Genomic DNA, 18,378 nt, shown 5'->3' with positions numbered 1-18,378 from the left:
CTATATTTGCAGTAACTACTGCAAGTATAGTAGAAAATTAACTTTATGCAAACTAGGAACTCTCAATAATAATTATTATAAGTATTCTATTCTATAAATATTCCGAATTATTCGAGTTAGAAGCAGCTCAGCTATAAGTACTCTCAAGAAGTTCAGTTATATAAAAATATAACTGAACTTCTCCTGAGTAATAATAATATAATATTTTAAGTTATTATTAGTTCTCTTTTCCATCGACTATTAGTTTCTGTTAAATGAGTATTCTGTTTGACAAAATATAACTCTCCTACTCAAATTAGAAAATAATTAATTAACCGGTAATAAATTAAACCAAACTTTTAAATTAATATCAGAATAATAGATCCTAAGACATATCCTGTATATATATAGTTACACTGAACAACAATGAAATGGGGTGAAATCCCTTTCACACTGTAACTCTTAAAGATATCAGTCAGATAGGAGGAGAAAAGAAACAAGTTAGATAAGATTTTCACAAGAGTGAAAAAGAGATAATAATTCATAAAAGTGACTTACATGTGAAGTAATACAATATCGATGGTAAACGCAGCTACCCAGTTTTACAAAGAATTGGTCATAAAATCAAAAATTTACATAGTTTAATCGTATTTGAAAGATTACAGTAATTTATTTAGTTAAGCTTGAAAAAAGCCGCCTGTCAATGATTTAACGATTTAAAACACAATTAATGACAAAAGACAATGAAGCACGAGTCTATTTTAAAATGTTAAGTTGTTAAATTGAAAACCAATGTAGTTAAAACACAACAAATTTAAAGTAGTTCCAGTCATCTGCTTGTAGCCCCCTATCTTTCATTGCACCATTTACTTCTTGTATTCACGATCTTCTTGATCTTTCTTTTCTCTTTGGCTGTCTTTGATCATTCATCCTTTCGACATAGCCATACCATTTCAGACTTTTGCAATATATATTCTCTCTGCTTTCAGCATGCCTTAGTGTGCGTTCATAACGAGGCGCCGATCCTCGATCGGACCATAGGATGGTATTATATTATCATCGCCGCGTAAAATAAATGCATTATTTTAAATGCGAGCGTTCACTGTCAGTGCTATGCTCTAGGCGAGGATAGCATGCCATGGTCTTCGTAATGAACGCACCCTTTCTCTATCTTCTCTGGCGATTTGGCAACATCTACGCCAATAATTCATTTTCATTGTTTTTATTTTAAATGCGTCTTTTTTATTTATTACCTTAAGCTCTGAACCAGATGTGGCAGTACTCTCTATGATACTTTTGTATATCCCAATGTTTGAGTTTCAAGTAGTTATTCCAGAGTATATTATTCAGTTGACGTATTACTGAATTACCTTGACCAATTATACTAGCGATTTCTTTTGTATTCTAGCCATCGTTTGTAATCTAATATCCCCAGCTAATTCCGAGGGTATAGGAGTGAACCTACTGCGTTCTTTTTTATCTGCTCTACTACATCTAATTGTTTTTCAGGATTCTTTACTTCTTACCAATAATTTTTTTTACTTTATCGCAACCTATATTCCACATTTTATTTTTGGCTTTATTTATCTCTTAATTGACTTCTTTGTATAAACTGTTTTTGATCGTAAAGGCCTTTGTTGCTAGGTATTTATTATAGATATCGTTCTTCTTCCCCACAAGATCTTCTATTTCTTTATTCCACTATTTATTTCCAATCTTCATACTATCCAATTCTCCAATAGCTTCCATTGCAGCTTCGTCAAGAGCTTTAATGATTTCATTGTACGTATTAATTGGTGAGGAGTAGCAAACATTGGGTAATTTCGAATTCATCCTCATTTGATACAGAAACAGGGTAGACTCATTTGTAGATTATATATCTTTGTTGAAATGTCTTACATTATCATTGAACTTTCATCTTTATTTCGTCGGTGGCTTGCTTTAAATCTAAATAGAAGTGTTGCTTTAACGAAATTGATCAAATCCACACTCTGCTCCTCCAAGGAGTATATTATTAACCCTTATTGTGGAGTTTTTCTTGCATATACAGTAATCGATTATTAATTTCAAATTTTTCATTGGTTTTGTTCACATGAATTTAAGTTATGAATATTCTTGTCCTAACAGTATCCATTCTTCTTCTTCTTCCTCAGCTTTTTCCTTTTCATGGGTCACTGGTCCTTATTCTTCGTCGCTACTGATTTCTGTATATCAGGTCTTCTTCACGTTAATATTTCTCTCAAGTCCTCTGCGACACAGTCGTTCCATCTTCTCCTTGGTTTTCCTCTACATCTCCTTCCATCAACTTCTAACAGTTCTATCCTTCGTCCCACGTAGTTTTCATTTCTACGTCTGATTTGACCAAACCAATGCAATCGTTGTTCTTGAATTCTTTTTGAGACTATAGTTATCCCAGCTCTTTACCCCACCGCAACATTTTCATTTCAGCTACCTCCGCCTTTTTTTCTTGAATATTTACAGACCACACTTCACCGCCATACACCAACGTATTTCTCACCACACTCTTAGATATATTTCCTTGCACCTCTTCAGCCCCGATCTTTCGTTCACCTAGTACCCCGCTCATTTGCTTCTAGTTAAGTCAACCAGCCTGTATCCTGTGGGCAATTGTTCGATCTCTTGTCTCATTTTCCGTTATGTATTTAGGTACTAGCCAAAGTATTTAAATTCTTCTACTCGTCTTAGTTTTTCTCCAAGCAATGCTATGTCCCCAACCATTTCTTTTTCTCCCAACCACATATACTCCATTTTCGACTTGCTAACCTTAAGTTTTCCCTCTTCAATAGCTTTTCTTCAACGCTTCAACTTCTCCTCCAACATTTCTTTGCTCTCCTCTACTAACACGATATTATCACTAAAGAGCATTGACCAAGGAGCCCCCTTTCTTACTTTCTTTGTTAGTACATTTATAACAAGATTAAATAAATAGGGACTCATTATCATTAAATAAAATGATCGCAGAAACTTATTAATCTTTTACCGTTTTTATTTAGTTTTTCTTCTCCAAATGGATTGACCACTTTGCTGTTTATTTTTCTTCCGGTTTTAGCATCTAAGTTATCTAGTAGAATTATTTCCTTCCTAGTTGCAATACACTCTACCAAGTCCGTCATTTCGACGTAAAATTTATTATTTACCTCGTCTTTTTCATCTTCAGAAGGTGTATATGCGCCTACTACCACTAAGTCTCGTCCTTTTAGCTTCCTCTCAACATTTACTAGCCTTTCATTTATTTGCTTCGAGTTCTTAATATTTCGTGACAGCCATTTCTTTATCAGTATACTTACACTTGCTGCTACTCTTCTGTTATTTCCTACTCCACTATAGAAATGACCAAAATCTCTCGTATGTCCCCTTCCCTTTATTTTTAATCTGTAAGGACTGTTACATCTAATTTAAATCTCTTAATTGTTTTCAACATCTTATCTAGCTTAGTTCGAATACCTTGTACATTTCATGTTCCAAAACACATTATCATTTTTCGTAAGGTAACGTTTTCCGTTAGGACTGTCCGGCGTTTTCTTTCTAGGATTTTTTTGCCACAACCCCCAATCTTGGTGGACCAGGAAGATTTCTGTAGGGCCTTCTACCCCTAGCCAAGTGGCTCTCGTTTTTGTGCGCTGGAGATTCGCTCTCACCCTCCTCATTCTGAGATAAGATTTGCTGACTATGTATTTGCTGTTCTATACTTTGAGACGTTTCTTGGTATTTATGATACTATCGGCTTCAATGAGTACTGAACTTCAAATGAAACAATCGTATTTTGATAATTCCGATTATTCGCATACGATTTTATTTGCATTCATAAGGAGATACCCATCTTTATCTTCTTGATTTAAAATAGTGTTGCTGTTTCAACCATTGTATGCAAGACTTGTAATCATTTTGGCTTTGTTTTGTTATGTCTTATGTAGAAATAATTACTTTTTGCACTCTTCAGTTAGTCTGGTAAATAATAAATAAGTCGTATTTCTTTCGTTATTCGAATTGGTCAGTGCTCTCTTAATATAATTAAATTTTTTATATTTTTGATTTTTATATGTATTTAAGTTTATATGGATTTGTAGTAATAAAGGTAAAATTATCCAAAAGTGATTTAAAATCAATTTTTTTAAATCATGAAAAAACCCCACTGCAAAAAAAATCAGAATATAAAATTATTATGTATTATATACAGATTATAATATTTACGAGTTCTCTATTTTTCGAGAAAAACAACTTAAAATAATCTTTTATGCAGAGTTAGAAGTATAAATAAACGACGTAGATGCAAGATGGAGAACGTCAAGCTCTGTGTAAGAAGTAGAATAGTAAAATGAAACGATCATATAAGCCGAATGATAACAAACAGAGTAGTAAAGATGGCAAGAGACGGCTTCTTAATAGGAAGGCGATTAGTAGGAAGACCGCGAGAACGATGATTCGTCAACTTACTAAAAACACATTAAAAAACAGACAAGAGTCATGTCTACATAAAAAGAAGAAGAAGAGAGAAGAGATTACATCTAGATTCGCTTATTTATGACCTGGTATTTACAGTCACCTTTATAATATACTTAGTGACATTAGAAGTGTTACACCCAGAAGGAATAATTTTTTGGCCACAGAATAACTATATTTAAAATATGCTATGATGATAATACCAATGTTTTATCTTTTCTACTTTTTGTAAAAATAAATTTAATCTTTAAATTTTTTTGTGAAGAGCGGTTTGTATACAAATTTTTAGTTATTATTCCTCAGTGTAATTGTATTCAGTGTAAGAAAATGCCTCGAGTTCGAAGACACAAAAATTACCACCATTTTAGCGATTTTGACAGGGGTAGAATTATTGCGTATAGAGATATTGGTTTGTCGTATCACGAAATTGGCCGTGATGTTAATTGTACGGCAATGAGGGTTATGTCTGTCTGTCTGTCTGTCTGTCGTGTACACAGACTGTCAAGGTAGAGGAACACGAAGAAGACCAACTGGTCAACCGAGGCGTACCACAGAGCGTCAAGATAGGTGCTTTAGATTACTGGCTCTGTGAGTCCGTAATTGCTAACCAATGGTTTGGAGTAGTATGTAGACCTGTTAGTACGCGTACACTATACCATCGCATTCGAGCCTTTGGAATGGTTTAATTCCTCCCACGACTAGTACTTCCTTTGCTTGCGGACCACTACCATCAACATTTGACTTGGTGCAGAGAACGGCAGCATTGGTTAGCAGAATAGGATGTAGGATGGTAAGACGCCGCCGTATTACTATGGTATCCGATCACCACTTGTGTTTATTCGAGGCAATATGACAGCTGCGCGTTATGTTGATAACATCTTACAAACCACCTACTGCCTTATCTCGACGGTCGCCGGGACGTATTTTTTCAGCAAGACAACGCGCGTCTCCATATTGCTCGTCAAACTATGGACTTTCTCCAAGAAACTGGCGTTAATGTGTTGCCGTGGCCGCCCCGTGCAACGGATTTAATTCCTATCGAACATGTATGGGATATGATGGAAAGAAGACTGTTTACATACTTTGCACCATCCTCCACAGACTCTAGCACATGAAATTTAAGTTGCTTGGAACGAGGTGCCACAGGCAGACATTGATCATCTCATTTTGTCAATGCCTAGACGTATACAGAAGTGTATTTAGCTAGCGGGTCGCCGTATAACATATTATAAATTATTTTTTTATTAATTATTAATAAAAATTCTTGACAACGTTACTGTTTCACTCTTCTAGGTGTAACATTTCTAATGTAACTGAGTATATGAACGCGGCTGTGTAAGTTTGAGGACCATATAATCCGTATTTACCTTGCTGCTTTTTTTTATTTCCGACAAGCCCAATTAATAAGTGAAGAAGTAATATCCCGATGAGGATATTACGCTCTTTTATATCAACATACACTATCCCACCACTGAATATTTAGTCGTTGATGTATTTATATCTTACCGCGTTTTATGACATTTTAAGAAAGTTTTTATAAGAGACTTTCCAACAAGAAATTAAAAAACAGATAATTAATTTTATAAAGGAGGAAATTGCTCGTAGAAATTGGATCTTCAATAATTACAATTAATGTATAGACGCTGTAATATTCACAAGGATTCGGCCTTAATAATAAAGTCAGCTATAAGATGTAGCAGTAAAAGTGCACCCTCTAATGCATATTTAAATACGTAATAAAACTCGTCTTACAGGGTTGGTGCTCAGCGACTTTAAAAAAACTCGTAAAAAAGAAAGTTACATATTAGGCACACAAAATATTCTCAACGCAACTTTTTCTTTGCTGGTTTTAATGACGGCCATTGAGCGGTATTCTAAGTAAAATTTTAATGTAATATAAAAGAGCTAGTTTTACGACTTGCGTCCTTGTCGGTTTATTAAAGCTTTCCAAATTTGTTTATTTATATTTAATTTTTAAACGATTTGTTTTGTTTAGGTTGGGTTTTCTGTTAGAAATTTATTTAACTTTACATTAGTTTAATACATATGAATACCTTCTCTTTGAAACTTTTCTACGCATTGTCCGCTTGCCTAACTACATTCATGCAGTTATATCTCTTTGGGTCAATTTAACTACCAACATAGTTTAGAGCGTAGATTTTAAGCTTACGTATACTATTTATAAATTACTCTTAATAAACTAACTCTAGCGCTTGTTTTTAACTGCGTGATATTCAGTGGGATATATTGTAAATATTCTCATGGTTCTTCTATATAATTTGGGTTAATTCAATGATTTCATTCGATTATATAAAAATTCACTTGTCTTTAGTTTTCTTATTTCTGGATAAGTATATTTCTGCATTTTTAGAGCAGTAATCCCAGGAATCTTCCATCTTATCGTTAACCGAATATTTATTATACACCTGTAGGTTGTCCAATAATAAGTCCTTTTATTCTAGTTATTAATATTATTAATGTACAAAAACACACTAGACTGCAAACCTATTACTAAGTTTTCATTTTCCAACGAAATTCATAGGACAAGGAAATTATAAAATTTTATTCAACATTGCCAGAACTTTAATTATTAGAATGTTTTATTTATAGGCCTTCATCAATCACAAACGATGGAAGGCTGCTCAGCGCCTTTAGTAGTCAAATTCGCCGATACCCAAAAAGAAAAAGAACTGAAGCGGCAACAACAGATGCAAGCCAATGTCTGGAATGCCTTAGCAGCACCAACGCTGGCTTCACCACCTCAGCAATTCTCCCCCGTTCTACCTACTGAAGCAACGTCGCTACAGCTTCTTCAAGCGATGGGAGGTGCCGGTTTGCTTCAGCAACAATTCCTTAGTGGGACTGAAAACCTTCTAGCACCCATCGGGGTACAAAATTTGGTGACCTTGGCGGCCATGTCGCAACCTGCTACCGCGGCTACAGCGCCCTTCATGGCTAACTTGTTGGGAAAGGGCGCGGGGGTTGAAAGGACGCTTAACGCGAGTTTGCATCCAACGGCTCTTTCGACGTCTGATTTGTCGTCTTACGGATCGTTAATTAGTAATGCTACAATAAATGCTGCGGCGATGGCTGCAGCGGGAAAACAGATTGAGGGTAAGTACTCCTAATATTTTACCACATAAGTGTAATCATTAATAATAGAAACATTTATAAACGTCCCCATTCTTTTCCTTAGCATTACGTATACTTTTACCTCTAATTTTAAAACAGGGATATTTGGTTATTCTAAAAAATACCTCAAAATTTTTAGATCGATGTATACATTTGCAACCATGATGAATTTTAATTCTAGTAATAGTAAAAGCATATGATATGGAAGGAGAAAGGGTTAGGTGAAGAATACTGTTGGGCAAAGTTGGATGAAATGAATAATAATGGCTGTTATGAGCATTAGCTACACTATTATATAAATCTTCTTATTTGTTCCTAATATATTTCTTTATTAGTGGCAACAAATCGTTATTACTTTCAATCGTTGCTTCTATTATGGTTTAATATAATAAGGGATATATGTTAAAAGACGATAGATACCATGTTTAAGCTTTTTTACTTTTAACAAAATTTGCCTATGTTAAATTGTTCTCATTTATCCAGTAATTCTATTAAACATAAAAGTAATGCAAGCATTAACGTTAAAACCTAAATCTAACTTGGATTATTAAATGAAAAGCTATCTACCGATTCAGCAGAAAGTAGTAGTTAAACGATAAAAGTATTTTATTCTATTTAAAGCAGACTAGGATTATTTGAATACGCGTTCTAACTATTTACAACGAATATTGTTAAATGCTATTACAAGTTCATTCTATTGGCTGCGCCAGTTTTTTATGAGCAATAAAGGACATTTTCCTGTTACAAATGTGAAATCGTAAATTAAGGGAATTAAGTTTAAATGTAGTGCTAATATTACATTCGGAGATAATCTATAATTTTAGTCAATGTAATTTAAACGGAAATTACGGAAGATTAACCATGAACTTTATAGGTGTAATAAATGCAGTTATTCGGATTATGCTGAGTGACTAATAGATGAAAAAGGTATAAATCTAAACTATTCTACGCTGTAATGGGTTTATAGGTAGCTCATATTTTTAAAATGCCTTTATGAGGCTTGAGAATGGATATGGTATCTGCAGGTAGCGCATTTATAATAGCACAATTTCATTCCACCAGAAAATTGTTTAAAAACATAGAAAACATTTACAATTTAAAATCAGCTGAGTATCAGAATAAGAATAACTGTTAAAATGAAGTTAAAAGTATTTGGGTTAAATATTTAAAGTGTTATAAATATATGCCCAATAAAAATGTCTATATTGTATTATTGTTTTATAGAAACCTAATCTCTATAGAGGAGAGGCAATGAAGCAATAAACCTACCAATTTGTTGCAATTGGACGAATCTCAATGAAACTCGTATTAAAATTTAATTTGTATTAATTGTAAAAAGTATTAGGAAATTTTGTGAACTAAAGTGATGATGTCAAAAAGAAAATTGCTTTATTGACCAAGGAAATTACAGTTCGAAGTAATGAAAAATGATAAATTTGTAATTCGAAAATAGTTAACGGAAATAAGTTCATTATTGTTACTCTGGGGTTTTTGGGGATGCTGAATACGAATATCATTACGCCGATGATTTCGATGTACCTAGTGCCTAGGATGAACCTCGTCTTCTGGAGTTTTATGCAAAATCAATACATCAGTGCAAACTCATTACTCGGGGTTTTTAGGGTCGCTGATCACGAAAATCATGACGGCGATGGTCCTCGAGTAAAAGAGTGAGTTTTGTTAAAATTCGATACAAAATCAGTGCAAACTCGTTGTTCGGGGAGTTTTGGGGTCGCTTAACATGAATATCATATCAGCGATAGTGTCCGGCGCACCTGGTGCCCAGGCGGGACTTAAAATAATGTGAATACCTCGAGGACAATTAACAAAGAAATATTACGATTACAAATGGATTAGTGTTCAAGATACCAAAGTAACGAGTTTGGACTGATTTTGTATCGTAATTCCCATAAAACTACTGGAGAACTTTAGGCACCAGATACCACTGAGATAATTACCGTCATGACATTCGTATTCAGCGACCCCAAAAGTTCCTCGAGTAACGTTTGCACTGATTTTGTATCGAATTTTCATAAAACTCTTGTAGACGATGGCCATCCTGGGCACCTGGACGACCATCGTAGTCATAATATTCGTGTTGAGCGGCCCCAAAATCCCCCGAGTATTAATATTGAACCCATGTCCGTCAGTTATTTCCGAATTACAAGTTTAGCATTATTTATCACGTCGAAATGCATTTTGGTAAATTAATTTTCCGTGTTTAATAATGCTATTACGAATCGAATGCAAAAAAGTTTAATTGAGATCCATCCAACTGCAAAAAATTGGTAGGTTTTGGGATTGATTGCCTCGCTGAATGACATAAATATATTAATTACTAACTTGGCTGCAGTTAACCAAAGTAGAACGTACATTATTGGTTATACCAGATAATGTTACAATAGTCGCAATTTACACACTAGGTTTTGTAACCATGCATCGTTATTTATTCCTATTGTCAACGGATTTTGAAGATCATACATCATACATTCCAAAATTCAATTAGCAATCAAAACCAAAGATTTTGCCTTCAAGACTTCTCCTACAAATCCTGTTTTGATACCTTCTTTATCTGCAATGCACTTTGTGCAATTACTTGTGACAATTGTTATCCCGTTTCCGGTATCACGTAAATCGTATATTGCAATTGCTTTATTGGAAACAATAAAAATATGGTAAATTGTTAAGTAATCTCTTTACGCTGTCATGGGTAGGTCATGGTCGATCTGGATATTTTGTAGAAAATAAAGCACATGCTCTAATAATATAAACATTCCCCTTTATTTAATATAAATTTACGTAATCTCCATTATTTAATTTTAAACCAGCCATTTCTATCACTTTGTAAATATGCCAATAACCACAAATAATGACTATTATGACATCTTCATACACAGCTTGCTAAAATAAAATAATAAATATCTTATTTTTAACATTAAACCACATTTATCTGGAATAGTAATAATTTATAGTTGTAGGGAACCCGAATAGTATTTGAAACACAATTATTTTCTTTTTTTACTAAAGTTATTAAAATACAGGGTGTTTCTTTTAAAATTAGGGACTTACTGTGGTTTAAAGTTTAAAAAAATTTCATAAACATCGTGTAAGTAGTTTCTGGTATATAAATAGTGGAAGCTCGTTGTGAAACACCTTGTATAGTATCGGAGGTCCTACAGCTTCTGCAGCATCTCGAATTTTGATCGCTACTTTTTTTTATTTTTTCATTTTTTTCTCTTGTATAGCTCTATCCCCTATTGTTGCCTTTATTCCGCTGATTCATGTTAATCTTGGTATTCCTAGTCTTCATTTTTTGAGCAGATTCATTATAACCAGCTTATATAAATTTATTAACAACCTCAAGATTGTAAGCTCTCTAAATATGTGTTTCTATCTTTTTTTATCTGCTCTTCTAGTTTTTGCTTCTCTTTTGCTAGCCTCATATTTTTGGCGGTGGTTGAGGAGGACACAGGAAAGAAAATGTTTTTAAGTTGTCGGTGGTTGCACGTAGACAGGTTTAGATTATCCGCATATGCCATAATTTGCATATTATATTTATTTTTCGTAGTTCCTTTATCTATAAAACAGTAATTAGACCAGTGGTAGCATATGGATGTAAAATGTGGACCCTTTTAACCACTGATGAAAATCAATTCAAAATATTCAAAATATCTGAGCGCAAAATATTAAGAAAGATATTTGGACCAACCGATTGTAGCAATAGTTCGTGGAGAATAAAAATAAGCTCTGACCTGGATGAAATAATGCAGAGCGCAAATATCGTTAGATTTGTAAAGTCACAAAGACTAAACTGGCTTGGCCATTTCTACAGAATGCTATATAATCGAGTTGTAATCCAGAGATGAGAATTTCAAGCAAATGGGACAAGAAGAAGGCCCGTCAAAGGTAGACAGACGGTGTAGAGGAAGATCCTAAAACCGTGAACAGCAGGCAGTGGCGAAGGAACGTAACGTAAGAATATTGTTAAGCCGGCCAAGAGCCACAAAGGGTTAAAGAAGTTCCCTTATTGTATTACTAGGCACTGTTATAATCTTCTCGACATCTTTTACAAATCTTCTCCGGAAAAAATATTTTCTTATCCATGGTGTTCCAAAGGCTTGAGAAAAATTGTTATCTATTTACAAACCACCTTTTATTGTCGGTTTTATACATCTTATTATTTTTTTATGGGGATTTCCATTATAGGTTTGAAATACAGTTTAAAGAATTACTATTATAAATTACAAGAAATTAATTATTTTTTGAACAATAAAAATAAAACATACATGTCATTTGATAAAAGCAAGTAAACAGACGTACGTAAATTCGTGATACATACACGATTTGTAAATAAATGATCCTGTCGCGTTTATAAAATTTTATACCACTTAAACATCCTTATCTGCTTATTCAACTGGCGCACTGAATGGGATATTTATTCGTTTAAAAACTAACTTTTATTAATCACTAAAGGACAATCTACCATCTATAAGCAGATTTATGACTGTCTATAACTGTGTTTAATTGTCCGTAATATCAACGCATTTGAATTATACTCGGAGATAACGCGTAAGCCAATCCTCGTCACTTGTACTATCACTTAACAGTCCAATGGCTTTTAGCGATAATCCTGATTCAGTTTCAACACTTGAAGCAGTATCAAGGGAATAATTAGAAAGGGACGGATCATTAAACGTCGATAATTATGGCTCCTTTAAGCTTTAAGTTAAAGAAGAGAATATTAAGTTAGTGTCTATTAAATTATTTCTTACTAAAGTACTAAATGATGGTATTTTATCCAACAATATCTAAGGCTACAAAGTTCGTAAGACTTTAAATAAAACAAGTTAGTTTAATGAAGGACAAAAATTATTTTATAGAGCCTCCAAGGTATAAAATTTTAAATTTTATACCTTGTATAAATGTAAATTTTATTGTCAGTTTTATAACTGTAAAATCAATTATTTATTTGACCTATTATTTTTATAACATTTTGTTTTAAAAGGGGATCCTAATCAAAACTGCAAATAAGGAATATAGTTGTAAAATAAGTCGATAAAAATAAGGAATAAGTGGTAAAAAAAATGTTGTATGCCACAAGGACAAAGTATAAGAACAACATAAACGAAAAAGCCCTAACTTATTTAAAATAATAACTTTTAAACAATACTTCTAAACGAATTAAAAAAAGAAAGAAAGAAAGATGATATTATTAATTAATAGAAGATCTCAACAAAGAGACTGTACAGATCTAAATAAGTTATCAGAAATCAACAAATTTAGCTCAACACTTTAACTAAAAAGAATAATAGAAGACAGAATTGAACTACAAGATGAGCAGCGAGGTTTCCAGGCTGGATTTTTAGAAAAATAAGTATAAATACAAAAACAAGAGATATACTTATTAGAAGCGCTACAGACAAGCCAACAGTAGATATTAGAATAGTTGACTGATTGAAAAGCAGTAAAATAATCAGCTACCAAAATGGATTGAATAATAAACACTAACAAAACGAAGTATATGAAAATAAGCACGCAACCACAAATCCTACGCCCACTTGTTATAGAAAACTACGTCATCGAAGTAGTGAACGAATTTATATACCTGGGAGTGCCGTTTAATACTGAAAATAATACTACCGCAGAATTTGCGAAGTCAACAGATGCTATTTTGGGCTCAATCTCCTTCTTAGATCCTCAATTATATCGCGAAATACAAAAGTAAAACAATACAACGCCCAGTGCTAACATATGGTTCAAAGACCTAAACTCTAACAAAAAGTAATGAAAACATGTTAGGATGTTGAAAGAAAAGTACTAAAATGTATCTAGGGAGCTTTGAATAACAATGGAGTGTGAAGAAGACGATATAACTTAGAACTTTATAGAATATACCAGAATATTGTAAAATATATTAAGGGAAGAGGTCTGAGGTGAATAGGGCACGTAATGCAGATAGAACCACATAACCCAGCTAGAAAAACGCTCCTAGAGAGACCCATTGGTAAGAGAAGAAGAAGAAGACCTAGAACAAGGTTTCTCGATAAATCGATGATGACATGAAAAATATGGGAACACGTACTTGGCAAAGAAAGGTGATGCGTAGGGACGACTGAAGAGAAATTGTTGAGGAGTCTCAGGACCCATGCAGGGTTGTAATAGCCAGAATGATAATAATCATGACTGATTGTATTGGATAAGAAATTTTAAGACGGTTGCAGCCTGGCCTCAAAGCGACACTACCAAAGAAACTGCCATGGCTTCGAATTGAAAAAGATAAGTTTCCCATGCTGTATGACCTCGAATGTGGTTGAAAAGTATTGCTAATTTCAATTGTGCCTGGTTCAACAATGGAAAATAATTATGTAATTTGTTCTGATTCGACCTTAGTTACCGAAACAGTATTAGATACTTAGGCTTGGGGTGAATTTTTTTTCTAACTCGGCTAATTATCTTTTTAAATTAGATTTAAAATCTTTTTTTTTTTGTTTTACTATTTAATTCTTTAAATAGGTTTTTATATCGTTCTGTTGTTCTTCTAATTTGTCTATCCTATTAATAATTTGACTTACTTCTAACTTAAAATTTTCGTAAATTTAAGATAAACTAGTTATGATATCTATCTCTACTTTCCTACGCCTTACCTCCTTTAAATTCAATAGATCTTGTATTATTCGTAAACAATTACTTAATGTCTTTTTTATCTCACCGCTATTACTAGTGATGCACTTCTTTAAAACCACTTTATTTAAATAGTAACAATATTAAAGTACATACTTGCTACATAACTTTACCTGGATGACAAAAACTCAATTATTACTGTTAATTAAACTGTCAACTTCCCGTGTTTGTATACATTTTCGGAATATTTTGATGACATCTCACACATTATAGATTTTTAACACTTTTTCTTTTTTATCAAGGGACTTTTTCTATATGAAATAAATCTTACAAAACTTTCGTAACAATATTAGTTCTAATATTCACTAACATTGAAACAAATAAAAAGATAATCTAATATAAATATCGCCACATTAATAAATTATCCGACTTTAACGGTCGATGATGCCATAGAAACATTTAAGTGCTAAACTCTACAATAATAACTCCTCCAAACTTCGAAGAGTAGACGAATAGAGATATTTGAAAAATTGCTCCTTCTTGGTATTCTTGATTAAATTCCAACTAAAACTGGAACAAGTGGTTCTTGTAAGCATAGGCAGACAAAACCCGTAATGCACTCTACTCTACAACACTCCAAAATTACAGGGCAGGAATCGGAAAATGCTAGAAACTTTTAACATAAAATAGTTCTTAAGTTTTTGTATAAACATTGTATTAAAAACCAAATTCAATAAGGGACATCATATATTCTATTTAACTAATGATCGAAAATTATATTTACAAATAAATTGCCAATTTCATTGACAATTATTGAGAAACTATCATTTCTCTTGATATTTTATAAAATGTGTCAAACGTCTAAGGTTGCAACGTTTCGAACTACACAAATGCTACAATAAAATTTACAATCTATGCAATTCATCCATCCATTCTATGGCTCTACAGCCCAATTCAAACCCTTGCCTCCCTCATCAAACCTCTCAATCCCTTACAGTCTGTAATCATTCTCCTCCACGATCGACTGCCAAGGAGATTTCTTGTGTCCTCATTCACATCATCCTCCAATCGCTTTCTCGGTCTTCGAATGGGTCTCTTTCTCTGCATACTTGCATACAACAGTTTTTTTGGAAATCTGTTTTTTTCCATCCTAAATACATAGCCTGTCATTGAAGACGCTGCAGCCAGATATACTGAGATGGGAAATGAGGATCTTTATGCAATACAGCAGCTCTAAGCAATACAGCATACCTAATGTAGATCCTAATCAACCCGAAAAAAACTAACGCAAAATATTTTAATAGTGGTGGAAAGAGATAAACAAAATGATTTTGGCATTGATATTTACGTTAAAGTAGCAAGAAATATGCTAAAATACTAGATTTAAGCTAATCTCAGATTAGGTTAATGACTGTAGTGCACCTTGTTGAAATTTGCTTCGTTTTGTGAATATCATAAATAAATATCATAATAAATTCTTCACGGCATAAATTAGAACAATTTATTCTAAAAAATAACAATTTTATAATTTTAATTAAAACTGTTTAAATTAAATTTTCAAAAAATCCACAACGTTCAGCCAAGCAATAGCCCAATCTATTGTATAATTGCCTTAGGGTGTTCAACAACATTTGGATGTTATGCTTTGAAAGGTCTGAATGATTTTTTGAATTTTTTAAATTTCCGGCACGTTCATGTTTATGTCGGTAAATTTGTTGTTTCAAATAACCTCATACGAAAAAGTCCAAAGGTACAAGATCAGGAGAGAGAGGTGGCATTTTTATGGTACCTTTTTTACTAATAGCTCGTAAACGTAATGTTTAAAAAAATCTAACACCTCCCGTGTATTGTGAGCTGAACAGCCCTCATTGTCTTTTTGTTATACCTAGCATGCAACACTCCATTGACTTTTAAGTGACTTTGAGTTTCGCGATTATCTTTTTCTTTAGTGTTTAAGTTTCGCAGCCGTATGTCATGATTGGTAGTATACACTGATTGAATGATTTTTTCTTCAGGTGAAGTGACATCTTTGATTTGAATACAACTGCATTTCTACCAAAAACAAGTTGCCCAAGCCAGTTTCATTCTTCTATTGATTTCTGGGTGTAAAAAGCCATTATTTGGGTGTATTAATTATTTCAGGTATACATACTCATCTACTGTCTTAGTGCAGTGTTATTTATAATTACATCTTCCATCCACATCCACTAGCTCATTGTACATGGTTTTTGTCTTTGTCAAGTTCATTTATAGTCAAACTTCATTGCTCGTTGCATTTAATTCGCCTATAGGTTCTTGTAGTTCTGCAAAATTATTAGCAATTAGAACAATGTCGTCTGTAAATCTTAGATGGCTAAGGTATTCTCCATCAATGAATAGGCCTTTGTTCTGCCAGTTCATTTTGCTGGATATATTTTCTAGAGGTGCAGTGAAGAGCTTTGGTGATGTTGCTTGTCCTTATCGGACGCCTCTGAGTGTTTTCTATAATAAATTACTAGTATATAAAAAAATAATAAGACCATTATGGGTAAACAGTGGTCAATTCTGGAGCTGTACCAAAGCTAGTAATATAATTGTGATCCAGGAAATCTCATTTAATATTACTAAGGAATATCAATAATCTTCTTGGATACACGATTAACAGTGATCTCCATCGGGACCTGGGCACGGAGACCATGGAAAAAATAATCAAGACAAGGTAGGCAGCAAGTCGCAATTGGAGATTCCATAATCATGTGCATATTGAAGCAATCTAGCTCCTTGACACCGGAAATGAAAAGAGAACTTGAAAAAACAAAACCTTCGTGGAGGTAATTCGTAAGACATGTTTAATAGAGGGATTAATAAAGAGCGATGTGGAGAAGTGCTATTAAGGTAGTCGAGACTCCATAAGAATTAACGTAAAGAGAATGCTGATAATGTTGTGATTCCTCAATAACGGTATTAAGAACTAGTTTCTAGAGAATTATCCAAAAGTCTTTTTATAATTTCGCATTTCTTTATTGAATTCTACCACTGTGCAATTAGTACAATACTAATTATAGTGCTACTGCACAATAGCAACAAAATAAGCACAACATATTTATTACTATCCATATACCTCAGTAACTTGTTATATGTACTTGGTAAATTTACGAAAAGGAATTAATTTTCTTTTTCTTTGATTTTTTTTAAAGCGTTTTAGATATTTCAAAATTTTATATTATTATCTCCTATTGCAGATCATATTAATCATGTTTATACTTGTTTTGAATATTTTGCCCTATTATTAGCTCCAAGATAAGTAATTTTATTTATGTACAACTACATAAGTATTACAATTATTACATTAAACTATTATTTAACAAAAAATGATAATGTTTGTTTACCATAGATCATTTTCTAATTTATAAATTATAGGCTTTACTTACACAATGTTAAACATTGTAGAATTTAATGTACGGAATTTGCACACTAACCTTTAAATAGTTTAACCAAACATTGGATTCATCCCTGCACGAAACTTAACAAAACTCGCTAGGATTCCCTCTTCAGTTCTTATTTCCTGTCTCGCTCTCTCCCATTGTTTCTCGCAACTTTCAGGCGCTGGCCGTTTGCCAGCATCCCAATAAACGATGTTCTAATTGAAAAATTACAGAACCGTTAGAAAAAGCCGACCTGTCAAAACATGCACTTGTTCGAAGATTTTTTTTGCTTTTCTGTTTCACTCACATTTACTATTGAGATTGCAAACGCTTTTTTTTTATTAAAAACGCTTCTTCTGAAAGTAACTTCGAATAATTATGACGACAAATACCTTTTGACGGTTAATGCACTTTATTTTTATATTAAAATTAAGTAAGACCATGAGATTTTTAAACTATTTTTCGGTAAATTAAAAATAATATATAAGATAAAAATATTAAAGTAATCATGAGTATACTAAAAGGATTAAAATAACACAAACACAAAAATGACAGAAACCAATATACGGTACAATAAATATAATTAAACTGAGAAGACTGGGACAATTAGTGGAAGAATGGAAGTAAGTCCATTTATAATTTTAGCCATATAGACTAAAAATAGGTAAGAATCATCATTATCCAGCCTTCTGCGTCCAAAGTTGAACATAGGCCTCCCCTAATTTCTTCCAGTTCGGTCGGTCTTGAGCTTCTTACAGCCATTTTCAGCGATTCTTTTGAC

At 33.1% G+C, this 18,378-nt stretch overlaps 1 protein-coding gene across 6 annotated transcripts in view; it reads left to right on the top strand.

Moving 5' to 3' along the window:
• The window catches only part of bru1 (bruno 1), a 971,893-nt gene that overhangs the window by 856,429 nt on the left and 97,086 nt on the right, over nucleotides 1-18,378 (top strand). For all 6 annotated transcript variants that reach the window (XR_011950072.1, XM_072523112.1, XM_072523110.1 and 3 more), the window contains one exon: nucleotides 7,051-7,554. Coding sequence is in view for 5 of the 6 variants with exons in the window: in XM_072523112.1 (XP_072379213.1) it covers nucleotides 7,051-7,554 (504 nt within the window). In the remaining variant the exon portion in view is untranslated. The remainder of the gene's footprint in view (nucleotides 1-7,050; nucleotides 7,555-18,378) is intronic.

Source organism: Diabrotica undecimpunctata, chromosome 2, assembly GCF_040954645.1.
Source record: "Diabrotica undecimpunctata isolate CICGRU chromosome 2, icDiaUnde3, whole genome shotgun sequence".
Taxonomy (NCBI): domain Eukaryota; kingdom Metazoa; phylum Arthropoda; class Insecta; order Coleoptera; family Chrysomelidae; genus Diabrotica; species Diabrotica undecimpunctata.
Note: the sequence above shows the minus strand (reverse complement) of the source record. Positions and strands in the feature narration are given on the sequence as shown.